At 44.1% G+C, this 27938-nt stretch overlaps 1 protein-coding gene across 1 annotated transcript in view; it reads left to right on the top strand.

Moving 5' to 3' along the window:
- Positions 1-27938, top strand: part of lrguk (leucine-rich repeats and guanylate kinase domain containing) — a 122802-nt gene that overhangs the window by 29706 nt on the left and 65158 nt on the right. The window contains exon 2 of the mRNA XM_041203136.1: positions 4862-4958. Coding sequence (XP_041059070.1) covers positions 4862-4958 — 97 coding nt within the window. The remainder of the gene's footprint in view (positions 1-4861; positions 4959-27938) is intronic.

Genomic DNA, 27938 nt, shown 5'->3' with positions numbered 1-27938 from the left:
CAAATCTGAGGGAGGAACAGCATCCTTTAGTGAAAGAGTTCAATTATCTCGGGATCTTGTTCATGACTGATGGCAGGGGGGAGCATGAGAGTGACCAGCAGATTGGAGCTGTGGCTGCAGTTCTGCGGGTGCTGTACCAGCCCGTGGTGGTGAAGTGGGAGCTGAGTTTTAGGACGAAGCTCCTGGTTTACCGGTCGATCTACGTCCCCATCCTCATCTATGGTCGTGAACTGTGGGTAATGATCAAAAGGATAAGATTGCAGATATAAGCAGTGGAAATGAGGTTCCTCTGCAGGGTTGCTGGATGTACTCTCTGGGACAGGGTGAGGAGTTCAACAATCCGTGAGAGCCTTGGAGTAGAGTCGCTGCTCCTCCGATTGAGGGGGACCAGTTGAGGTTGTTCGGGCATCTGATAAGGTTGCCCCCTGGTAGGCTCCTGCTGGAGCTGTACCGGGCATGGGCCACTAGGCGGAGACCTCAAGGCCAACCCAGGACACGCTGGAGGGATTATATCTCTCGGCCGGCCTGAGAACACCTGGGAATCGACCAGGAGGAGCTGGAATCTGTGACTGAGGAAAGGGAAGTCTAGTCGGCCCTGCTCAGCTTATTGCCACCACGACTCTCACCAGGAGAAGTGGTATGAAAATGAATGGATGAATAATTGAGGCCCCAACACAGATCCCTGTGGGACACCACCAGTTGGCGTACCTTCTAGTTAGAGAACCTCTAGAAAAAACTGATGATGTGAATCATTTACCTTATTGTGCACATTTGCTGTGTGCTGATTGGCTGCCATGTTTCCCTACATTACAATAGTGAATATACTTCAAAAGTACCTCCATTGACTGTGATGTATTTGGGAAGCCCTCTGTGAAAGGAACGATATGCAAGTTCAATCTTGCTGTTATTATTAGGATAACTGAACTTGAACTCTTGTGGTGTTGGTCAGAACTCCTTATATTTGATGTTGAATGTTATCCAGTTGCCATATTAGGAAGATATGCTGCATTAGTGCCTCTAGCTCCCGATATATGGGTATTCTGTAGCCAGCAGCCACGCCTTAATCAACTTGCTGGATTCACTATCCCTATTGAAAGTTGCAAGCTTGCTTTTCGATTGCTTCTAGCTGTGATAGTCACACTTCGGAGCTGGTAGTACTAACATGATAGAAATATAAGAGTGAGTGTGACAACTATTAGTGTGGAAATATGGCTAGTATCATAATGTTGACTCACAACCACTAGCAACTGCATTAGGATTGCTGAAACTCACCACTCTTCATGTAGCTGTCAGAGAGAAAGCACAAACATTCCATCAGTCTAGGCTGGATTCCCACCAGATGGCAGAGGGAAAAAGGACAGTCCTTCAACTAAACTCACATTCCCTTTCCGACTTTCCTACTAGACCTGCTGTTAAAGTATTTCACTCTGCAGCTTATTGAGCTAAGCATTTCCAGGGCGATTGAAGAAGTTTAGTTTGTGAAATACTTGTGAAAATTTTGCCTGCTATTCATTTTACTCCCCTATTTCTTCCATCTCCCTCCAAATCACATTAACTTCTTGTTAGGTTGTATTTCCATGGACCGCAGTGTTTGCAGTCAGTTTAGTACCCTGGTCACATGATGTCAACTGTGGTTTAGTTGGTAGCACTCCAATCTCTGAGTCCAAATGTTGTGCATTCAAAATCCACCCCAGGGCTTGAGCACAAAAATTAAGGCTGACACTCCAGTGCCATGCTGAGGTAATGTTGCACTGCCTGAGATGTCATCTTCCAGATGAGACTTTAAACCGAGGCCCTGTCTACCCTCTCCAGTGGATATAAAAGATCCCATGGCACTATTTCAAAGAAGAGCAAAGGGGTTATCCTGGAGCCCGGGTCAATATTAATATCTCAATCAACATTACAAAAACAGATTATCATAAATATGGCAGCCAATCTTCTCAGAGCGAGGGCGCACAATGAGATAAGTGATTCAGATGATCAGTTTTTCTAGAGGTACCCTAATTGGCAAGTTGTGACTGGTGGTGTCCCACAGGGATCAGTGTTGGGGCCTCGACTATTCACCGTATTTATTAATAACTTAGATGTGGGATAGAGAGCCAAGTTTGCTGATGAGACAAAGATAGGCGGTATTGTAAACTGTGTAGATGGAAGCGTAAAAAATTACAAAGGGATATTAATAGATTAAGTGAAAGGGCAAAACTGTGGCAAATGGATGAGTTTGTTTGTAGGAGCTTGCTGTGTGCAAATTAACTGCCACGTTTCCTACATTTCAGAGTTACATCTCTTAAAATCTTCTGCACATTCTCTACATTATTCCCCTTTCCCATTAAATAGCTTTTTCTTCCGTACATTTTTCTCAACAAAGCTTCCCGTATCCCTATTTCTTATTCACCATGTGATTTTCCAAGTCTCCGATCACTTTACATATTATTCTCAATTTTTTATCCTAAGTCATGCTGTATAGTTTACGCCATGCTTACTGGCTTCATCTGTAGCCAGATCTTTCTCTTCTACACATTGGTCTTTTGTGCTCACTCCCTAAGTGTCACTGTTCCTGCGAACATTGCTTTCAGCCATTCTTTGTCCTAAAACATGTAGTTTTACTGTTATAAATAGTTATAAGTACTTTTAAATGAATTTTGATCCACTAATCCTGAGAGGCTAAGGTGAGTTTTGCCTTTGTAGTTAACATATCAACTAAACCAAATGATTTAATAATTGATATGGAATTCATTCAAAGCAATCCATTATTCTCTTTATTTTACAATCAGACTATTATATGTAGTAAATTGAGATTTTACTGGGAACTCATAAGTATAGATCTTGTACATAAATTTGGTTAATTGTAAACTTTTTCTTTCACTCTGGCTTGTTGTATATGACAGGATTGAACTTCTGATACTGTATTTGATATTCAGTTCCTTTTGTTTCATTAATGTGTTTTTTGTATACACCTATTCCACTGAATGCTTCCAGGTACAAGAAGTAAATACATTAGCTAAGATTTCTGCAACAGCTTGCTTCTGCTAATTCCCTTCTGTCTGTATTAGATGGCAGATCTTCAATTAAATTACAAAAGATCACATGTTGTCCTTCATCATTTTCTGTCTTGCCCCTTTTTAATTGGACTGTAATTCACATGGTTTTATCCACCATGTCGATGCTCTGGATTTTCTCAGATACTTAGTTCCAAGCTGAGTCATATGATGTATCAGTTTCTTGAAGCCAGTTGGATTCAAGTCCCTTAATTATACAATGTCATAATCTTTTCTCCTAAGGTTATCAAACACATGAATTAAAGCCAGAATAAAGTCATGAATTATCCTGAAAGTGTGAGGGTTGTAATCGGCTTTGGAGAACGTAGTATTTACCAAATGTTTTGCCAGTGTGGTTGGTCTTGGCAATTTTATAAAATAAAAAAAAGACAGTAACCATGTTGGCATCTTGCATCAAAGTGTCACAGAGTCTGTTCAACACTGCACTGAAAGCCTTGACTATATAAAATGTCTTTGAAAGTAAGATTTTTACAATCACCAAGTGACCTACATTTTGCTTGTGCAAATTATGTTCATTTTGTTAAAGTATTTTGAATTTGCAATGGCACCTTTTGAAACACTGCTTGCTACCTGTAGTTTTGGAATCAAGTGCTGTACATTACCAGTGGCTACTGTGCACATCTGAGACAAATGTCTTTTGTTCTCTTTATGTCAGTTTAACCAAAAGACTAATTTGTATGAGGACATCTGTTTCCCTTTTGATTCAGCACCCCTCACGTCCAGACACAGTAAAGTTTCTTGAAATATAGCTATTGAGAAAAGGCAGAGGAGACAAGTGGTTCAGTGGGTTCTAACACTATTCTTTCATCTTTGATGCTTAGATTCAAAACTAGCCCAGATTGATGTAATGAAAGTCTTCTCTCTTTCTCTGTTAATGAATTTGAGCCAAAACTCAAGCCAGGCCCAATTGGGAATGGAACAACAGCACAACACTGCCCATTATACATTACGAATTGGCAACAAGATAGCATCTCACCCAGAGAGGCCATGGGGATGATTGATACAGAAAATGAAATGTTGCACGAGGGACACTTTTCGAAATTGAAGTTATGGCATATTGTGGGACCAATTCTTCTGTCACTACATGCAGCAACATTGTAAATGTGTTCTTCTTCACTGGTTAGTGTTTGTTTATTTTTTCTTTTCTAGGAAGGCAAAAGTCAAAGTAAATTTGGTTTCACTAAAAATGAAAAAGGGTTAGAAGGTTCACTTTGAAAATTATGCACCGACTCTCAGGCTATTCAAAATTTTTAGACCCAGCTTTTAAAAAACAAATGATCACCAGACCCTAATTTCAACATGATTTTGGATGAAGCACTCTAGTAATGAAAACAGTTTTCATGCTTTAGAATTATTACTGTTGTACTCATAGATTATGAGTTAGCAAAATTGTAAACATATTATTTTCAAATGCATTTACGATGTGACTACACATAACAACCAGAGCATTTTGTCTCTCTGCATTGTATTGTGCCTGACCTGAGTCTGCCTGATAGCAGCATTAGCTGCAAAAAGCAACAAAAACCAGCAATTTGATGAGTTTGAAATTTAACAAAATATAAATTAAGTTGATGGTTCTATAAGAGAAAACGGTCCAAGTGCAGTCTGCTTATTCCTGTCAATATTTGTCAAGAGATCTGGTTTTTTAAACAAGCTATTTCCTTTTATTTTTACATCTGTTACACAGATCCATCTGGAATCAAGTACCTTCAGAGCGGCCTGTCTGATAATGCAATCCACATCAGGGCCCTGTATTAGCAAAATGATTTATAGAAGCCTATATTTTAACTTTTCTTTTCTAGTATCTGTCATACAAGCCGAAGTCCATATTTTGGAGAAGAGGATGGATATGATTATCATTTTGTAACTGAACAAGCATTTGAAGAAATGATCCGATTGGTAAGAATTCTCTGACAGAGACCTATGTAAAGGATTGGACATAACAAATTCGTAATTTTTTTTCTTAAACACTTTGGGAACCTTTCCAGAATTATTAATAAAGTGGAATTGGTTGTGGGTTTCAGTTAAAATGTGCCAAATACATTTTATTGAATTTGCTTAAACATTGAGGACATCTGTTTGAATGCCTTGAGTTTATCTCTCTTATCATTTGCCATTCACATCCCATCAGCCTGACACAGCGTCAAGACTACCTTGGTCAAAGCCACCAATAATGTCCTATTTGACTGCAACTGTGCTGTCATATCCTTTATCATCCTTTTCAAAACCTCGCTGCAGCGTTTGATTTGATAGACCAACTCCATCCTTCTGCAGTCCTTCCATTCAATGGTCCACCTCCATGGTACTACTGTTTTGTTGTTTCGCTCATACATGTCCCAATTTACCAGCACATCTGCAATGGCTTCTTCTCTACGCTAATAGTCAGGGCTAACACGCCACAATGTTCCATTCTCCTAGCTTTTCTATTCCTTATATAAGTGCTGCCTGTTGGTGAGAGTCATAATGCTCCAGCCATCCTGAAAATGGTGCAGGTTTGATAGATCAGCTAGCCTGTTCTTTCCCATCAGTTTCATATGTCCATATGTTTGACAGCATGTGTAAGCACAGGGTGAGCTTCCATATTTACACTGGTGTGGTGTGTGACATTGTGCATGAACCAGAACTTCCTCCAGTTACCAACACTAGCTACCGTATTGGCTTTCACCAGAAATTTTATATCTTAGGCTAAGATTCTAACTCCCTCTATAACTGAGGACGCTGTGCAACCTCAGTAGTCTATTTTAGTGTGAATGACCATCAAATCACACATCAAGATCTTCTCTGAAGTATTCTCGATGTGATTTTGCCTCACCTCCACTACCTTTGAAACCCCTAACCCATGTCATTGTCACCTTCAAAATTGACTTCTCCGTTGGTCTCAAATTCCACCCTACTACAACTCCAACTCACCCAGAACTCTGCCAACCACATCCTATCCCATTACGTCATGCTCACATATCACCCTTGACCTCACTGTCCTACTCTGGTTCCTTCTGCCCTAGCACATTGATTTCAAAATTCTCACCTTAATTTAGAATCTGCAATTTATCTTTCCTCCTCCAGTTATATATCCCAGGCTTACTTCTGTTCTTGGAAAAACTCAGCAGGTCTGGCAGCATCGGCGGAGAAGAAAAGAGTTGACGTTTCGAGTCCTCATGACCCTTCGACAGAACTTGAGTTCGAGTCCAAGAAAGAGTTGAAATATAAGCTGGTTTAAGGTGTGTGTGTGGGGGGGCGGAGAGAGAGAGAGAGAGAGAGAGAGAGAGAGAGAGAGAGAAGTGGAGTGGGGGTGTGGTTGTAGGGACAAACAAGCAGTGATAGAAGCAGATCATCAAAAGATGTCAACAACAATAGTACAAAAGAACACAGGTGTTAAAGTTGGTGATATTATCTAAACGAATGTGCTAATTAAGAATGGATGGTAGGGCACTCAAGGTATAGCTCTAGTGGGGGTGGGGAGAGCATAAAAGATTTAAAAAAAAAAATTTTTTTTTTTAAATAATGGAAATAGGTGGGAAAAGGAAAATCTTTATAATTTATTGGAAAAAAAAAAGGAAGGGGGAAACAGAAAGGGGGTGGGGATGGGGGAGGGAGCTCACGACCTAAAGTTGTTGAATTCAATATTCAGTCCGGAAGGCTGTAAAGTGCCTAGTCGGAAGATGAGGTGTTGTTCCTCCAGTTTGCGTTGGGCTTCACTGGAACAATGCAGCAAGCCAAGGACAGACATGTGGGCAAGAGAGCAGGGTGGAGTGTTAAAATGGCAAGCGACAGGGAGGTTTGGGTCATTCTTGCGGACAGACTGCAGGTGTTCTGCAAAGCGGTCGCCCAGTTTACATTTGGTCTCTCCAATGTAGAGGAGACCACATTGGGAGCAACGAATGCAGTAGACTAAGTTGGGGGAAATGCAAGTGAAATGCTGCTTCACTTGAAAGGAGTGTTTGGGTCCTTGGACGGTGAGGAGAGAGGAAGTGAAGGGGCAGGTATTGCATCTTTTGCGTGGGCATGGGGTGGAGCCATAGGAGGGGGTTGAGGAGTAGGGGGTGATGGAGGAGTGGACCAGGGTGTCCCGGAGGGACCGATCCCTACGGAATGCCGATTGGGGGAGTGAAGGGAAGATGTGTTTGGTGGTGGCATCATGCTGGAGTTGGCAGAAATGGCGGAGGATGATCCTTTGAATGCGGAGGCTGGTGGGGTGATAAGTGAGGACAAGGGGGACCCTATCATGTTTCTGGGAGGGAGGAGAAGGCGTGAGGGCGGATGCGCGGGAGATGGGCCGGACACGGTTGGGCGACCGCTTTGCAGAACACCTGCAGTCTGTCCGCAAGAATGACCCAAACCTCCCTGTCGCTTGCCATTTTAACACTCCACCCTGCTCTCTTGCCCACATGTCTGTCCTTGGCTTGCTGCATTGTTCCAGTGAAGCCCAACGCAAACTGGAGGAACAACACCTCATCTTCCGACTAGGCACTTTACAGCCTTCCGGACTGAATATTGAATTCAACAACTTTAGGTCATGAGCTCCCTCCCCCATCCCCACCCCCTTTCTGTTTCCCCCTTCCTTTTTTTTTCCAATAAATTATAAAGATTTTCCTTTTCCCACCTATTTCCATTATTTAAAAAAAAAAATTTTTTTTTTTAAATCTTTTATGCTCTCCCCACCCCCACTAGAGCTATACCTTGAGTGCCCTACCATCCATTCTTAATTAGCACATTCGTTTAGATAATATCACCAACTTTAACTTTAACACCTATGTGTTCTTTTGTACTATTGTTGTTGACATCTTTTGATGATCTGCTTCTATCACTGCTTGTTTGTCCCTACAACCACACCCCCACTCCATTTCTCTCTCTCTCTCTCTCTCTCTCCGCCCCCCACACACACACCTTAAACCAGCTTATATTTCAACTCTTTCTTGGACTCGAACTCAAGTTCTGTCGAAGGGTCATGAGGACTCGAAACATCAACTCTTTTCTTCTCCGCCAATGCTGCCAGACCTGCTGAGTTTTTCCAGGTAATTCTGTTTTTGTTTTTGTTTAGGTTTTCCAGCATCCGCAGTTTTTTTGTTTTTACTTCTGTTCTTCTTCTGAATCAGAGTTATTGTACAAAGCCTTCTCCTTCCACCCCAATGGTGGTTGCACTGCTAATCAGCTAATCAGAGCCCTGCACTTATGAAATTGGTTCCTAATCTCCTCTACTTTGCGACATATCACATCATTTCAAACACTTCAATAAAACCTGTCTTCAATCATGCCTTTTGGTCAGTGCCATTAATCTTTCTCCCAATTCCTGTTCATTATCCAATATCTTCCATCTTACACTCCTCTCCCCCACCATTTACATAGCACCTTTGTGCCTTTATAAATTAAAAGTTGTTGTACAACTGTTGCATTTAAAGAACCCGTTTTCTCTCTGTGTGAGCACTAAGAGAAGAGATTTACCATCGAGCAAAATTTTCTTTTTATTTGTTCACAGGGTGTGGGTGTTGCTGGCAAGGCCAGCATTTATTGCCCATCCTTAATTGCTCTTGAGAGTGTGATGGTGAACTGCCTTCTTGAACTGCTGCAGTCCATGTGGTGTAGGTACACCCACAGTGCCAATAGATTGTGAGTTCAAGGATTTTGACTTGGTGATGATGAGGGAATTTTAATATATTTTCAAGTTAAATGGTGTGTGACTTGGAGGGGAATTTGGAGATTTGGTGTTATCATGCATCAACTCCCCTTGTTCTTCTCGGTGGTAAAGGTTGCGGGTTTGGTTGAAGAAATCTTGGTGCATTGTTGCATTACATCATGAAGATAGTACGCACTACAACAGTGTTGCTGCAGTGGTGGAGGGAGTGAATGTTTGAGATGATGGAAGGGATGTCAGTCAAGTGGGCTGCTTTGACCTGGATGATGTCGAGCTTCTTGAGTGCATTTGTAGATGCAATTTCCAGGCAAGGGGAGAGTATTCCATCAACTGCCTGAATTCTGTCTTCTAAATGGAAGAAAGGCTTTTGGGAGTCAGGACATAAGTTACTCATCACAGAATATCAACCCCTGTCCTAATCTTCTACCCTCAAGATTTATGGCTGGTTCAGTTAAGTTTCTGGTCCATGATGACCCACAGGATGTTGATGGTGGAAGTTCAGTGATGGTTATGCTGCTGAAAGCTGTACTCGCCTACCTATATTCAAGCAACATCTTGATTTTAAAATTCTCATCCTCGTTTTCAAATCTCCTCTGGCCTTGGCCCTCCCTAACTCTGTAATCTCCTCCAGCTTCACAGTTCTCTGAGATACCTCATGCTGGCTTCCTGTGTATCCCCAATTTTGACCGTTCCACCATTGATAGCCATGCCTTCAGTTTCCTAAGCCCCAAACTCTAGAATACCTCCCTAAATCTCTCCACCTCTCTAATTCACTTTCCTCCTTTAAGACATTCTTTAAAACCCGTTGACCTTTTTGGTCACCTGACCTAATTCTCCTTTTGTAGCTCAGTGTCATACTTTGTTTTATAATGCTCCTGTAAAGCACCTTGGGATGTTTCATAATGCTAAAGGCTATATAAATGTAAGTTGTTGTTGTTGAATATCAAAGGAAGGTGGCTTGATTCTCTATCTTTTTATATGGTCATTGCCTGGTACTTGTGTGGCATGAATATTACTTTCCATTTATCAGCCCAAGTTTGAATCTTGTCCAGTTCTTGCTGAATGTGGGCACAGATTGAGGAGTTACAAATGGCACTGAACATTGTGCAGTCATTAGAAAACATCCCCAGTTCTGACCTTATGATGGAGCGAAGGTCGTTGATGAAGCAACTGAAGATGGTTGCATATAGGACGCTGTCCGAAGGAACTCCTGCAGCAATGTCAGTGAGTTCAACAATCAATCTCATCCAATACAAATTGGTAAATATTTGTCTAGTGAAAAGGTCATAATATCCTATCTAAAATTATTGTAAGTATTCATGGTTATTAACAGTTATTACTTCTATTCCCTTGTTTGACACCTCAATATCATCATTCTACCTTAAAAGGTATTTTATAAATTTTCACCTTTTTCTCTTGTGACCACTTTGTGCTATTATACATCATAGAGAATTTGGACCAGCATGGGGACTTTCCAAAGGTGGCCTGACATGAATTCTGTCTCCAGTTTTTGCTTTCATCCTGTGGAAAAATATCTGCTATCTGTACAGCAGGCCCCTATAGCATGGCCCAAATCAGGAAACTCACTTTGCAGGGAAGTCTACACTTAGATTCTGTTCTTGTGATCTGGAATTCAGCATTTTGGAGTGACAGTTTTCTGTGACTCTTCCATTCTTTTTCACATTTTAATTCTGTTATTTAAGTGGGAAAAGCATGACACAGTTGTATAATTGAATATTAAAGCACCTTATAATCCCAGTGCTGCTGCCTTTTATCCTACTGGGACAGATGCAATTTTTCCTTTTGTTTATTTTCAGTCCCCCATTGTTTAAAAAACAAACCACATCTTTTCTCCTCTTGTCCACACACAGTGGTGTACTTGAAAGATCAACTGTCTGGAGCTCAGCATATGGTGCTTTGTAATGTCCCCAGGATGTAATGGTTGGGCTGTTTTGCTCTTTGATATTAGAAAGTGTGGGGGGGGAGGGGGGGTAAAACTCCAAGAAGTATGACTAATGGGAAACAAAGCAGCAGGTTAGCATGTGGGAGGGGTGGGGGGGCGGGGGCGGCGGTGGTGGTGGATTCAACTTCATGGAAATTATGAAAAAATTGAAAAGAAAGGAGAGCCAGGAGAGGCTATTAGAGTCTCCAGAACACAAAATAGTTTTTGGAAAGGGCTAGGAATCTAACTTCAAGCACATCAGATAAAGGGACGACAATGAGAAAGGGGATGGGAAATACAGGACCAAAGGTGTTGTATCTAAATGCACGCAGTATACGAAATAAGGTAAATGAGCTTCTGGTGCAGATTGAAATTGGCAGGTATGATGTGGTGGGCATTACGGAGACAAGGCTACAAGGGGATCAGGACTGGGACCTAAGTATCCAAGGATATACATCCTATCGAAAAGATAGGCAGGTTGGCAGTGGGGGTGGGGTTGCTTTGTTAGTAAGAAATGAAATTAAATCGATAGCAAGAAATGATGTAAGGTCAGATGATGTAGAATCTGTGTGGGTAGAGTTGAGGAACCGCAAAGGTAAGAAAACCATAATGGGAGTTATGTACAGGCCTCCGAACAGTAGTCAGGATGTGGGGCACAAGATACACCAGGAGATAGAAAAGGTTTGTAAGAAAGGCAAGGTTACAGTGATCATGGGGGATTTCAATATGCAGGCAGACTGGGAAAATCAGGTTGGTAGTGGATCCCAAGAAAAGGAATTTGTGGAATGTCTACGAGATGGCTTTTTGGAGCAGCTTGTGGTGGAGCCCACCAGGGAACAGGCAATTCTAGATTTAGTGATGTGTAATGAGGCAGATTTGATAAGGGAGCTTAAGCTGAAGGAACCCTTAGGAGGAAGTGACCATAATCTGATAGAATTTACCCTGCAATTTGAGAGGAAAAAGCTGGAATCAGATGTAACGGTATTATAAAGGCAACTACAGAGGCATGAGGGAGGAGCTGGCCAGAATTGACTGGGAGATGAGCCTAGCAGGAAAGACAATGGAACAGCAACGGCAGGAGTTTCTGGGAGTAATTTGGGAGACACAGCAAAAATTCATCCCTAGGAAGAGGAAGCATACTAAAGGGAGGACGAGTCAACCATGGGAAGTCAGGGACAGCATAAAAAGCTAAAGAGAAAGCATACAATGTGGCAAAGAGCAGTGGGAAACCAGGGGATTGGGAAGCCTACAAAGCCCAATAGAGGACAACTAAAAAAGAAATAAGGAGGGAGAAGATTAAAAACGAGGGTAAACTAGCCAGTAATATAAAAGAAGATTGCAAGAGTTTTTTTTAGATATATAAAGGATAAGAGAGAGGCAAAAGTGGACATTGGGCCACTGGAAAATGACGATAGAGAAGTAGTAGTGGGAATCAAAGAAATGGCGGAGGAACTGAATAGGTACTTTGCGTCAGTCTTCACAGTGGAAGACACGAGTGACATCCCCAAAGTTCAAGAGAGTCGGGGGGCAGAGATGAGTATGGTGGTCATTACCAAGGAGAAGGTGCTAGGAAAACTGAAAAGTCTGAAGGTGGATAAATCACCTGGACCAGATGGATTACACCCCAGAGTTCTGAAGGAGATAGCTGCAGAGAGAGTGGAGGTGTTAGTGGTGATCTTTCAGGAATCACTGGAGTCAGGGAGGGTCCCAGAGGACTGGAAAATCGCTAATGTAACTCCCTGTTTATGAAGGGAGTGAGGCAAAAGATGGGAACTTACAGGCCAATTAGCCTGACCTCAGTCATTGGTAAGATTTTAGAGTCCATTATTAAGGATGAGATTTCAGAATACTTGGAAGTGCATGGTAAAATTGGGCAAAGTCAGCATGGTTTCATCAAGGGGAAGTCATGCCTGACAAATCTGTTAGAATTCTTTGAGGAGGTAACGAGTAGGTTAGACAAAGGGGAGCCAATGGATGTTATCTACTTGGACTTCCAGTAGTCCTTTGACAAAGTGCCGCACAGGAGGCTGCTCAGTAAGATAAGAGCCCATGGTGTTAGAGGCAAGGTACTAGCGTGGATAGAAGATTGGCTGTCTGGCAGGAGGCAGAGAGTGGGGATAAGGGGGTCCTTCTCAGGATGGCAGCCGGTGACTAGTGGATTTCCGCAGGGGTCAGTGTTGGGACCACAACTTTTCACTTTATACATTAATGATCTAGTTGAAGGAACTGAGGGCATTCAGGCTAAGTTTGCAGATGATACAAAGATAGGTGGAGGGACAGGTAGTATTGAGGAGGCAGGGAGGCTGCAGAAGGATTTGGACAGTTTAGGAGAATGGGCAAAGCAGTGGCAGATGGAATACAATGCGGGGAAGTCTGAGGTCATGCACTTTGGTAGGGAGAATAGAGGCATGGACTATTTTCTAAATGGGGAGAGAATTTAGAAATCTGGAGTGCAAAGGGACTTGGGAGTCCTAGTCCAGGATTCTCTTAAGGCTAACTTGCAGGTTGAGTTGGTAGTTAAGAAGGCATTTATTTCGAGAGGACTAGAATATAAAGGCAGGGATGTGCTGCTGAGGCTTTAAAAGGCTCTGGTCAGACCACATTTAGAATATTGTGAGCAATTATGGGCCCCGTATCTCAGGAAGGATGTGCTGGCCCTGGAGAGGGTCCAGAGGAGGTTCACAAGAATGATCCCAGGAATGAAAGGCTTAACATATGAGGAACGTTTGAGGACTCTGGGTCAATACTCAATAAAGTTTAGAAGTTGAGGGGGGAACTGATTGAAACTTACAGAATACTGAAAGGCCTGGATAGAGTGGACGTGGTGAAGATGTTTCCATTAGTAGGAGAGACTAGGACCCGAGGGCACAGCCTCAGAGTAAAGGGAAGACCTTTTAGAACAGAGATGAGGAGAAACTTCTTTAGCCAGAGAGTGGTGAATCTATGGAATTCATTGCCACAGAGGGCTGTGGAGGCCAGGTCATTGAGTGTATTTAAGACCGAGATAGATAGGTTCTTGATTGGTAAGGGGATCAACGGTTATGGGGAGAAGGCGGAAGAATGGGGTTGAGAAACTTATCAGCCATGATTGAATGGTGGAGCAGACTCGATGGGCCGAATGGCCTAATTTCTGCTCCTATGTCTTATGGTCTTAAGGTCTTATGCATGCTTTCGCCTACAAGAGTCACCTTGAACCTGCTAACTATCTAATTGACCATGCACCAACTATGTTGAGAAGCTGTGTATGGGACTTGCTACCAGGATTCTATCTGGGCATCTCTAAACAGGAGATGAGTCTGAGTTAATTCAGATGTGATTCAGTCTCTCTCTCAACATGAGGTAGCACCTTACATTGCCTTTCTATTATGATAGAGCTTGGTACATGCTTAGTAAGATAGGAGAATTTTACATCTAACTCTTAGCATTGCAATACCTGATTAAAACTCATACCTGAGCTAAATTTTGATCAAAACCCAAAAATCATGTAGTTCAAACTTAATGCAAAACCTGTTGAAGGACGTAACTGTTAAATAGAGGTTAAATCACTGTGACGACAGTGTGTGTGTTTATTTCTCCACAGTGAAGAAATAGTTACTGATGAGCCTCAAGTGCTCTGTACTCTGCATTCCATCTGTCACACTGTGTGATTCTCTTTATTAAACACTTGTTCACTTTAATCACCAGTGTTTTCCAATTTTCCCCTCTCCTGAACGCGATGACTCATGTTAGACCACTGCTGGTGGCTCATGGGAGCTCAAGCCCTCCAGAAGCTCACTGATGAAGGCCAATACTCACATCTGAATTGAGGCAGTAACTGTCAGCAGTGACCTTGGGAAGCATCACAGCAGAGTCCAGTCCTATCATTCCTCAGCATCTAGGCAGATTACTTTTCAGGAACTGAGTTGGTGGGTTAGGGGGAAGGAACAGGATAATGATCAAGTTTAGAAGTGCCCGCTGACTTTTTTCACTTCAGCCCAGCGATACTGAGGATGGTGTTGGTGGTCTCACTGCTGTACAGGCTTAAAACAGCAAATTAAACATGGATTAGGAATTTGAAATAAAAACAGAAAATGTCAGAAATACTCAGCAGATTAGGCAGCATATGTGGAGAGAGAAAGTGAGTTAATGTTTCAGGTCGATGACCTATTGCAAGAACTAGTGAATAGGAATCTATAGGAATATGGGATAGAAATCAATCTGGAGGTGGTTCTTGTATTTGGGACAGTACCAGGGCACACAACGCTCTTGCCCATTGAGTCGATCACTAGTTTTTAAGTAACAACATTTGTCAGGAAATTCACTAGCCTTTATACAAATAGACTTGTTGGGAAATCCTTTTGATAGCACATCACAATGATTGTAGGCTGTACACAAAAAAGATGACTCATCTTCAAAAGAGTTTCAAAATTTATATCATTTGCTTTTATTTGTTTTCTATATTATTGTTTGGCATTTGTCCCTCCTACTTGAAGTGTCTTGGTTTATTTATTATTGCTAAAAGTGCTACATAAATGCAAGTTCTCACAGTTTGTATGTTTGGCTGTTGATTTGGGTTAGTGAAGTCAGCTTGGTTTAATTGGTAACTGTGTCAACTCTACTTCAGAAGGTTATGGGTTCAAGCCTCATTCAAGGATAATCTAGGCTGCCAATCCAGTTCATTACCAAGAGAATGCTACATTGTGAAAGTCGCTATCCTTTCAGGTAAACCTAAATGTTAATGGTACAGTCAAAAGATTGTAGAGTTACGAACTCTGAAAATATGAGATCAAATGGGCCCCCCCTTCATCTGAATGTATTTTGTGACCTAGTTGTCTAAAGTGGTATGATATTTAGAATCAGGCTTTGTGATAACATCACAATGCCTGTTGTCTTCACGTATGCTAATTTTCAAAAAAAGTCTATCATAGGTGAAATAGCAGTTGATTTTCAGCCTCATCAGTTTTTTTTTCCTTTGGCATCTATAATGTTAATTTGCTGCTGGGTTTTGATTTTTTTTGGATGCTCCTCAATCCCCAATTAAAAAAAAATTCTTAACATTTATAATTTTTGTTTTTTGCTGTTCAGATGAGGGAATTTAATTATTTTCAATACCTACCTGCCCAGATAAAAGAATAGGTGTTTTATTAATCTGTAATAAATTAAGGGAATCTTGCATTTTTGCAAAATGCACATAGTTCATGCAAAACTTGAGGTTATTCAAATTAAAAAATATATTTTAAGAACCTTGGCACTGAAATCACACATGGAATTTCTGCAGACAAACACTCAGACCTGAAAGTCTGCTTTATGGAAATGTTACTTATCTTAAATGTATTAATGCCTTCATTGAATTTGTAGAGTGAGGATTTTCAGGTAAATGCTGTGTTTTTGTCCTCTAGTAAGCAATTGAGTACTATTAGGGCCTTTGTGTTAAACTGTTTGTTTTTTTGCCTCCTGGTGCAAATAGAGAATTACAATCATATTGATCATATTAATTTAGTCTTGTAACTGAAGTAAACAGGCTAGCTGGTGTATGGGGGAAGATTTCCTCTGTGTATTATATGTAATTAAATTACAACACAAAAGTTTGTAAATGGTGTTACACATAGCACACAGAGGAAATCTTCCCCCTCAAATCTATTTATTTTTAAATTTTATGGTTTTACTTTAAATTTGACACATAACCCATGAAGGAGGGAGAACGCCTTTTAACCCCTTTTAGTTTTTCAGAGTATGTTAACCTCATTGCCACCACTCCGTTCAGCTTTGTCACCTTCCCAGTCTATCTGATAGGTTAGATGTAGAGAAGATGGTTCTACTTCTGGGGAATTCAAAACTAGTGGCCATAAATATAAGATAGTTACTAATAAATGCAATAAGAAATTTAGGAGAAACTTTTTACTTAGTGTGGCTAGAACATGGAACTTGCTATCACATGGAATAGTCAAGATGAATAGAATAGATGACTTTTAAGGGGGAGCTGGCTATGTAGATGAGGAAAAGAGGAATAGATAGACATGGTAATACAGTGAGATGAAGTAAGGTAAGAGGAGGCTCAAGTGAAGCATATTCACCGATATATATAGGGTTGGCCAATTTTGATTAAATGGATTCCTGGAGGTTTCATCACATGATTTGGCCCCACGCTCCAGCCATTAGTTGGCCAACATATCCATTCTTGTGACGCACTGCCTTCCTACGCCAATTAGAAAGCAAAAAGACTCATTATTCGGTTGGATGTTGCTTGACTGCCAACCAGTTTTCTCCCCCCATTTTCAATGTCTTTTATATATAATAAAGAGAAATGTTCAAAGAAAATTACAAAAAATAACAATTTTTTTTAATGGCCTGATGGTTTTTCTCCAGGGGTTGTACACAGCAGTGTCCTGAAGATTGATCTTCAATTCCTGGAGAATCCAAGCCAATCCTAGAGAGTTGGCAACCCAGATAGATCAGTTAGGCTGAATGATCTGTTTATGTGCTGTAACCAAAATTTACAAGACATAATCTTGTCACTGTTAAAGAGAATCCAAGAGGAAATGAAAGCAACATTTCATAGTTCCTGTCAGGGTAAAAGTGGATCCACATCAGAACTCATTGCTTTCCTTTTAACAATATAGAACAGCTTCTGTCCTTGTGTATTCCACGATGCTCATGAAAAATCTTCGGCCACAATATCCATCACCTTGAGCTTCTTATATGACCATGTTATGAGTACAGTAGTGAAGTGGTTATGTTACTGGTTTAGTAATCCAAAGAAGTGGATTAATAATCTGGAGATATGAGTTCAAACCTCACCATGGCAGTTAAAAAGTTGTTCTGTTAATTCAATAAATCTGGAATATAGAGCTGATATCAGTACTGGTGGCCATGAAACTACTGGATTGTCAGAAAAACGCAACTTGCTCACTAATGTCCTTTTGGGAAGGAACCTGCTGTCCTGGCCTCTGTGACTCTAGACTCAGAGCAATATAACTGATTCTGAAGTGGCCTAGGAAACCACACGGTTGTATCAAAATAAAATGCTACGAGAAATTACAGTCCACATGGACTTCAGTGGTTCAAAAAGCCAGCTCACCACCACATTCTCTAGAGCATGTTGGGATGGGCTATAAATCCTAGTTTTGCCAGTGATGCCCACATCCCATCAATGAATTAAAAAAACTCTCATGTAAATTCTATGTAATATACCTGTTGTGGTCAGGAGATTCATTCTGAATCACCGGGGTATAGACAAGAGCAGCCCAATAAAAAAAAAACACCTTTCAAATTATGATAAATCTACTATGCTGCTGATTTAAAAAGCGTGTTCATTGGGAGCACCCACTTAAAGGATTTTATGGTTCTGCCTAAGTAAGTGAGAAAAATTTATATCAACTGAAACTATTATTCTGTTTTGAAATACTGGCCTAAATTTTTGCTCCTGGGCTGGGTGCACAGAGACAGAGGAATTCCTGGTTCCGCAAATCCAACCTTTAGAAATGGTGGCCCAAACATCCGGGGCAGAATTTTTCACTGAGCGGGTGGGCACGTAAAATAGCACGTGATGATGTCAGGTGAGCATTGTGTCATTGTGCACTTGCGATCTTTCAGTCAGCAGGCGCGAGCGGAAGTTGGAGCCGCGCCCACCATTAATGAAGAGGCTAGTTAAGGCCATTAAAAAGGCAATTGGCAATTGGAACCGATTTTATGTTGCCTGTGCAATTTTGCGCAAAACAGATAGGTGGCTAGGTGACAATTTGCAAAACCTCATACACGGGCGGGATAAAAAAAAGGTCAGCAGCATTGCCAGTGTGAGTAATGAGGAGTCTGGTAGATAGTTTGCTGCTGATGACTTATTGATATTTGGCAGCTTCATCTCTGTTCGGGGCTTCATTGTTAGCATTTCCAGGCTTCATTTCAAGTCTCCTTGGTATCTACATGGACCTCGGAGGAGTCAGACAGTGTGGACCCTTCCAGGTATCAGATAGCTTTCTGTAATCCTGGTAATGGGGATTGTGGTCTTTGTTGGAGGCACCTCCTCTGAGGAGGAAGAGAGGGGCAGAAGGGAGAGGAGGCCAGGTGTCCCAGTGCAGCTTGCAGGGGAGCGACCTGTGGGGGGAGAGGCGCAGGCACAAGGGGTACAGGGCCAGCAGGCAGTCAAAGGCATGAGGGGCCTCAGAACACATCACTATTCTGCCAGGGTTTACAGGCGGTGATACAGCTAACTCAATGTCAGAGGTGCAATGCTGAAGGAGGCTAATCTCTCAAGAGAGATGGTGACCTCCAATTGTCAGATCGTTGGACGTGAGATCACCTCCAACTGTGTAGGTGGCAAGTTGCCAGTGGCCCTCAACTTCTGTGCATCCGGTTCTTTCCAGGGGTCAGTGGGGGATCTGTATGGAGTCTCCCAATCAACTGTCCATAGTTGCATCAAGCTGGTGACAGAAGCTCTGTTCGGATGTGTAGTGACTTTCATTCATTTCCAAATGGACGAGGCTAGCCAGGCTGAGTGAGCCAGAAGCTTTGCAGCAATTGCTGGGTTCCCCCGCATCCAGGGTGCAATTGACTGCACACATGTGGCCATCAAGGCACCACTGGGTCAGCCGGGTGCCTTCATTAACAGGAAGGGATTCCTGAACGTGCAGACAGTGTGTGACCATAGGATGCATATTCTACAGGTCTGTGCAAGGTAACCTGGCACCTCCCATGATGCATACATCCTGAGTACATCCTCTCTGCTGCCTAGGAACAGAGGCAAAGCAGTGGTATAGCAGCAGCCATGCCTCCTCAAGGGTGGTGATAGAAAGAACCACTGGTCTTCTGAAGATTCACTTCCGAAGCCTGGACTGTTCAAGGGGAGTACTACAATACCTCCCAGAGCAAGTGTCACTGATCGTGGTTGCACGCAGCACTCTCCACAATCTGGTACTGGCAAGGAGGGACACATTGGAGGAAGAGGATGTTGACACAGCTGCACAGGCCACAGATGACGAATCCAGTAGTGAGTCCGAAGAGGAGCACGGTGAGGAGAACACTAAAGACGTGGAGGCAGACCTCGGTAATCTCCATGGAGGCAGGGACACCAGGGACAAATTGATCAGCTAGGCTGCCAAATAAGTGCTACCACCTCATGCCAGGACTGCCTCCTCCATCCCAGATGTCTGAAACGACCCTTTCCTTTGACCACAAATTCCAGTCAGTGCCTGTGCAATAAAGTTTAGAGCCACCCACATCCAGCATTACTTACCCTGTGCCACATTAAATAAAAATGTTGAAGCATACTTAGGCCATTATGACAAAAGAAAATTGATCTCATTTTGACAGTCCAAATAAAATAACAGAACCTTCTCTGGCCTTCAATCCCATACATAAACAAAACTTTGCACAACAGAAGATCACCTGTGACCAGTCCCTCTTGTACTCATGGTGCCTTAAATTTACGTTTGCTAGTGCTACGTCTTGGCGCACCCTCCTCCCCCCACCCCCCCTTGCTGGCAGCAGCATTGGAGCCTGCTAACCTGTTGGCCTTGATGACCTTGGTGGTCGTCCTCTGGCTAGCAAAGCCTGTGCTGGCCCTGTCTGGGAGGGAGCGGCCAGTGACACGGCTGGCATCTCTCCAGTCACCGCAGCCTCATCAGATGTCACGGTCACTGGCGGAGGAGCAGCTGCCCTAATCCAGCTCGTGCGCCAAGGTGAGATCGCTCTGGACCTTCCTGCTCGCCATTGATGGATGGGCACTTAACTGGGATACTGTGTGCCTCATCCATCTCCCACACTGACACTGATCACCTGAGGTCATTGCCTGTTTGAGAGCTTGCAGGTCCGAGCGCAACCCAGGAACTCCTGATTCGGCCTCTGGAGCTGCCTCTCCGTGACAGTCACCCCTCTCTCAATGGAGGAGCCAGTGTGCTCAGCCATGAGGGTCAATGCAGTGTTGATGCTCTGCATGGCCTCCTCCATAACAGAGATCGTGGCATGCGGACACTTGTGGATTTCGGCCAGATCCTCCCATTAATCTCGCTGGACATCCAACATCTGCCACCTAATACACAACTCCAGAGGCTCACCATCTGCCTTTGACTCAACATTGTCCTGATCTCAAGCAGCTGTCTGACTGCCGATGCCCTGTGCACTCTCTGCCTCTGTCTGTTTCAGAGAGCAGGTGTGACGCAGGTGCATCTGGTGCCTGGCAGTCCACTGGCGTCAGAGGTGGCTCTTTGGGGTCCAGCAATTGGGTGTGTGGTGGCAAATCTAAGGGGGAACAACGACATGTCATTAGTTTAAGTCATCACACTGTCACTGTGCATGCCAGGCACCCTGGTGAGACCGTGGAGATCTGCATCATCGGGCCATCATCTTTCAGTAATCCATGGGCCATAGGAATCCAGTTTTGAGAGTCCCATCAATGATCAGACGACACGAGAATGTTTGCACCATCTGAAACTCTTACCTCTGTGCACTGCACTCTTACCTTCGTGTGACACCCCAGCCTCTCTGTGGCTGGTTGACCGAGATACATGTCAGCTCTCCATCTCCAAGGCATCCTGTTTGTACCTTGTGAGGATTAGGAGGTTTTGGGGGCCTCTGCTGGTCCGCGACCTTCCAATGTTATTATGGGCTGTCTTCTCCTGAAAGGACAGAGGAGCATTGATTAGTCCACTCTCTACCTGAAGTACCATTGTGGCCATGGCCAATCTCACCTGAGGAGCACCTTGCAGGGTACATCCAAGTAGTAGTCTTCAAACTGTAAGGTACTCAGTCCAAGCAGCCAGGGCTCACCCCCTTGGCTAGCTCTGGAGTCATTGATGGTTGGCACGCAGACTCTAACACCCCTGAGCTCCATGGGGGGCGGGGCAGCCAGACCATAACACTTCAACACACTAATTCATGCCAACACGGTACTCACACTTCCTGAGCGCAGCAGGTCATTAAACCTCTTGCAGTGCTAGACCCAGGTGCACCGCACAACATCATGGTTGCTGACCAGCACTGCCACCTCCTTCCAAGCCCTTTCTTTAAGGTGCAGTGGCCTCTTCCTTCCATCCTTGGGGACAATGGTGTCCATCCTGGCAGCTTCCTCCTCCAGGAGGACCACGAGGCACTCATCAAAAAACCAGAGGGCTGAGTGTCCACCTGACCTGCCCTGCCGCCTACCCTTCCAGGGCTGCCTGGGCTGTTTTTAAACCAGCCCCAAGTCGCCATTGGACTTGGCAGCCAACAGGCCCCCACCCCCCCTCGGCCCTTCCTGACCAGTGAGGAGCTGTGTTTCATGCTGGGCACACCTTAATTGGCCTGCCAGCATGAAATCATGGTTGGGGCCGATTGTGGGTGGCAGCCCGTTTCCCGGCCATTCCTGGGCCCGCTGACCACACCAGCCCACCGAATTCAAAATCCTGCCCCTGAATTTCGGTCCTGGGTGGGGGTGCGGGACAGGCTAGATTAAGAGTTGGGACGGACGACCCCAGAAGTAATGAGGGGTTGGGGCAGGCCTGGTGGGTGTTGGACGACTCAGATGCAGGTAAAAGTCGGTCCTTCAGAAAGGCCCATTCGAGAGCTTGGTTGTTAGTGGTGAACTGCGAAGTTCCTGTGCTTCAGAGGAGATGTCATTACCTTGTCAAAGCAGTAAATGTTGTCCAGCTGTTAGCTGACCCTGGAATGGATGACCCATTATGAGCTTTCACCACGGGAGAGTTGTCATTGTTGATGATTAATCAAAGTGTACTCTACTAAACGACTGGATGCATGGAATGAGCTCTTAAGTCACAGACATAGTGGTGGTATCCTCTTGCCACCACTGCCTGGTACAGATGTTATGCAGTCATGTAGTTACCTGCCAAGACTTAGTGGGTGGATGAATGATGAACAGTGAATGCTCATTATCCTGTTCACTTGCTCTCTTGCCATCCATCTATCAGGATGCGCCACACAGTTGATCTTTGACCAAGTCCCTAACAGCTGCACGGTATAACAGTGTGACTAAAAGGGGGAAACCAGTAGGGCTGTCTGTGGGCACGAAGCACAGCATGCTGCCTTGGAATCACAGCTGCAACGTACATGACATCAAGCATTTGTGCAGAGCCATTTTCTCCACCAAACCTTACCAATAATCATTGATGATATGTTGAAAATGGTTAGTGTGTGTAAGCACACCAAAGTGAGTGAGAGCAATGCAATCTGAATGGCTCATGTACATTTTTGTGTTGCATTTTTATTTGTAGAATATCACGGAGAAAATGCGGGGGAAGGGATGGGTTCAGTTGCCCCACGCTTTTCTGATCAGAACCTTCAAGTTTTGGTGGAGTCCAGGAGAGGAGACCAGTCCTCTACTCTGCTGCCTGACGTAATCCACCTGTAGCAACCAAGAAGACTTGGATTCAAAATGCGGCTGCGGTGGGCGCACAAGAGACCATCAGCACTCATGGCTTCAGTGCCAGAAAAGGTTCGATGACCTGCTGCTTTCCTGCAAGGTGATTAGCTTACCTCATCCACAGAGAGATCCAAGTGATGGATCATATTTGCAGGCTGCAGCTAAAGTGCAAGACATGGCACATGCCCCTGCTTCAGCACTGAGGCTTGAATGTGTAAGCAGCTCATGTTAGGTGTGCAAAGAACATAGTGAATGAGCACTATGATGCACAGACACAGTGAATAGCAATATCCCTCCATGCACTACATATCAGAGTAATATAAATTCATGTTACTGTTGCAGACCAGAAGGGTGAAGAACGCCATGGAGCTGGCCCAGACTAGCCTTCCTGAGATGCATATGTCCTGTTGAACAGATGGCCATAGGGATTGCCAGGGTGCCTGAACAGCTGTTTATTGGTGATGCCAAATGGCCATTAGCAGGTGATAAAGGCAGTGCTGAAATCACTGGCATATGGTGTTAATGGTGGAGGTTATACTGTCACTTTGCTGATCAATGGAACGTTGGCATGAGAGGGAGCGCAAGGATGGGGTTGCGTCATATGTTCAATAACAATGGTGTGCATCAGAGTGTGCTTTCACTATAAGAGGGACTGTACCTAAATAACTGCTTTTGTGTCTCACACAGGTCCCAGCTCTGCTCCCTCACTGCCCCAGGCTAGAACCTCTTAGCAACAAGAGGAAAAAGAGATGTCCAAGGAGGCAATATCACATCATACTAGCCCATACACTGTCAATTCAGTTTTAAACACTTCGGGGGGGATGTAACACACACGTAGTCGGTGCAGGGTGAAGGGCACCGCAACGGAATGCGTGAGGAAGTATCAGAGTTAGAGACATCTGTGCATAGAGCCCCTAGGAGGAGAGAGGAAAGTCACGATGATGCTCCAGTGGCCAGAAATGTGAAGCCTTGGGAGTCACATTTGGGGCACATTATTTAGATAATCACCAGCAGTATGGACATCTGGCGGAGTTCCCTGAGGCAGTGGGACATCTTGGACTGTGAATGGGGGAGTCCATCGCTGTCATGAGCTCCACGTTGTCTGGGGGGCTCAACTGCATGAGCTCTGACCATGAGAGATTGGCCAGTCTCATGGAGAGATACTTGCAGCAACACTTGGAATGGATGCAAGGCAGTGTCTTGGCCAGGAAAGGGTGCAAGCCTCCCTTAATAGCCTGGATCAGTCCACTCAGAGTATGAGCGTTGACATCCATGGAATATATGAGGGACTGTGTACCCTTAACAGGATGATCACACTGTTGGCACAGCAGTTGCTGGAATGGATAACCTGAAAGCCAAACCAGGACTGTTCGGGTCACCGAGAGCTTCTCAGCACCTTCATCTTCCTCCACCTCCCCAGCCCCTCCATCAGAGCCCTCGTCTTCTGCACATGTGCCAGTGAGCACAGCTGCCCATGCAGAGATGCAGAGGCCGCAGTCTGAAGGATGTCCCTAACAGGTGCCTGCCCGCTGAGCCACATTGCTGTTTGAAGTGAGCAGCCTGCCTCCACCTCCTCTGAGGCACACAGGGGGCGCTTCATAGGAGTGTGCAAGAGCAAACGATGCCTCACCTAGAGCACTAATGTATTCACCGTGGTTACATTTTTAACATTGTATATAAGACCTTTGAGCACTCCTTGAACATATTTACTGACACTTGTACATGACTCAGTGTGTGTATGTACACTGGAATCAAAAAGAATGGTAACATTATGAAGGCAGTTCTTACCAGTAACAATGATGGTGGCATGGTGAGGTCCATCTGGATGTGCCATCAACAGGATGAAGGCTATCAGTTGATTTGGAGGGCTTCTTCCTTCTGTGCTGTATCACATAAGATTCCAGAGGTCATAAGCTCAAACTTGACTTTAAGGGAGGCTCAGTGATCAGGCTCCACGAGGAGATACTGAACAGCAGGTGCATCTTGAGCATGAGTGCTGGGTGCAAGGCATTCATCCGCACTGCAGTGTTACACATTGCCAAAGGTGCAAACATCACAGCTTGAGAGATCATGTATCATCCAGGTAATATTGGTCATATGCTATGCCCACTACTTTGGCTGCATTTGCATTCCAGGTGTCACAGGATGTGCATTGTGCAGTTAGCAAAGATATATGGCAGTCAGGAATGTTGCACATGGCACCCAAGTCAGAAACTGGACCTTTGGCCAGTATGCATGGTGCGCAAGTTCTTTCAAAGGACTCTTTTTGTACAGATACCAGCTCAGCACTTGTGAGATGCCTTATCTGCATGCATGCTACAACATACAATGCTATCAGCATGTGTAAGGTTTTAAATTATTCACATGACTGAAGCAGTCCGTGTCCCTATGCAGCAAGACCTAGACAACATTCAGGCTTGGGCTGATAAGTGACAAGTAACATTCACGCCACACAAGTGCCAGACAATGACCAACAAGAGAAAATCCAACTATCTCCCCTTGACATTCCATGGCATTACCATTGTTGAATCCCCCACTATCAACATCCTTGGGGTTACCATTGACTAGAAACTCAACTGGACTAACCATACAAATACTGGACTAGCTAGATAAATATTGTGCCATCGGAACAGTCTAAGAACAGAGGCTGGGAATTCTGCGGTAGGTAACTCAGCTCCTGACTCCCCAAAGCATGTTCACCATCTACAAGGCACAAGTCAGGAGTGTGATGGAATGCTCTGCATTTGCCTGGATGAGTACAACTTCAGCAACCCTCAAGAAGCTTGACATCATCCAGGACAAAGTAGTCCACTTGATTCGCGAACTATCCACCACTGTAAGCATTCATTCCCTCCACCACCAGCGCACAGTGGCGGCAGTATGTACCATCTACAAGATGTACTGCAGGGCTCCTTTGACAGAAGCTTCCAAACTGGTGACCTCTACCATCTAGGAAGACAAGGACAGCATATGCATGGGAACACTGCCTCCAAGCCACACACCATCCTGGCTTGGAACTTTATCGCTGTTCATATTAACATAGGAGCAAGAGTAGGCCATTTGGCCTGTCAAGCATGTTCCACCATTTAATTAGATCATGGCTAATCATCTACCTCAACACCATTTTCCTGCGCTATCCCCATATCTCTTGATGTCATTACTATCCAGATATATATCGATTCTTCACTGTTGCTGGATCAAAATGCTGTAACTCCCTGCCTAATGGCACTGTGGGTGTATCTACACCACATGGACAGCAGCGGTTCAAGAAGGCAACTCACCATCACCTTCTCAAGGGCAATTAGGGATGGGAATAAATTTGGCCTGGCCAGCAACGCTCACATCTTGTGAACTAATTAAAAAAAAAATCTTGTGTTAAGTCTCAGCATTGTGGGCATGGTTTAATTATGGACAAGTTTGTGGCATGAGTCCCTCATTTACAGTTACTGGCGTTCATGTTAGGGGTCCAGGTTGTGAATGACTTATTACCATGCGTGTTTGTAGTGTAATGAGGCCCATGGTCGTGATGGTGAGGGTTTCAACCATGTGAACATGATTGAGTCCAACTCATTGATATTTATTCTCTTCCTTGTGGGGAATGAGCAGCATGTTGAGTAATTGTGGAGTAAATGTACAAAGTTCTTTAGGTGGAAGTATGTCACCAGGGACTAGTTGATGGCAATTATGATATTGGGGGACCTTATGAGAATCCATTTTACACAAGGACTTGTCTGATGATGATCCCCTCCTGCACAGAGGCAGCCCTGACTACATGGTCATGCCTCCCAGCTGCTCTGCCATTAGCAGCCTCCTCATCCTCATCCGTTTTAGAATCTTCCGTATTGACAGGGACTTCCTCCTCAGAGGTTGGAGCTTTGCCCATGGAATCATTGTCATTGATTTCTAGGTCCCTCTGCTGTGCATTATTGTTCAGCATGCAGTACAGCACTACTATCCTTGATACCCTTGCTGGGGCATAGTGAAGATCTCCACCTGGGCAATTGAGGCGCATCTTTAAAATGCCTATTGCCTGCTCTATGCTACTCTTGGTGACAACATGGCTGCTGTTGTAGTTACGCTCTGCCTCTGTTTGTAGGCTCCTAAAGGGGGTCATTATCCAATTCTTAAGGGATAGTCCTTGACCCCTAGAAGCCAACCATGGGTCTGCATTGGTCGCTGAAATAGCTGAGGGAGTTGCGAACTCCTTTGTATGAAGGAGGCGTGGTAGCTGACAGGGAACCTTGCAAACACATGAAGGAAGACCTTGTTGTAACTACAAACCACCTGTACATTGATTGGGAGGACTTCCAGTTGACAAAGTGTCCACATGTTGAGTTGGGGCCTTTATGGCAACGTGGGTGCAATCAATAACACCCTGCACCTGAGGAAAGCCTGCTAATTGGGAAAAGGCCATGGCTCTCTGCTTCTGAGATGCCAAATCGATATTAATTGATGTGATCCCCCACATGAGCATGTACCATCTACAAGGCACAAGTCAGGAGTGTGATGGAATATTCTCCACTTGCCTGGATGAGTGCAGCTTCAACAACACTCAAGAAGCTCAACACCATCCAGGACAAAGCAACCCGCTTGATTGGCACATCATCCACCACCGATGCACTGTGGTAGCAGTATGTACCATGTACACTACAGCAACACACCAAGGCATTAGCTACAACCTTAATGCAGCTGTGTGGTTGCTGACTGAGATATACCAGACAGGTCTCCTGATGACCTCTGGAAAGATTCTGAAGCATAGAAGTTGAGCGACGGTTATCTTCACAGCCACTGACAGATCATGGGGATCAATGGCTAATGGCTGGACTTGCTGCTGGACCATGCGACATATGTCTTTCAACACCTGACGGCTTAGCCTCAGTCACCTTTGGCTCTCAACATTGAATTCAACAATTTTAAGTTGTTCCTTCTTCCCCCATTTTGTTTCCTTTCTCTCAGCTGATTTTGTTTTTTTTTGTTATT

Source organism: Carcharodon carcharias, chromosome 13 (genome assembly GCF_017639515.1).
Source record: "Carcharodon carcharias isolate sCarCar2 chromosome 13, sCarCar2.pri, whole genome shotgun sequence".
NCBI lineage: Eukaryota > Metazoa > Chordata > Chondrichthyes > Lamniformes > Lamnidae > Carcharodon > Carcharodon carcharias.
Note: the sequence above shows the minus strand (reverse complement) of the source record. Positions and strands in the feature narration are given on the sequence as shown.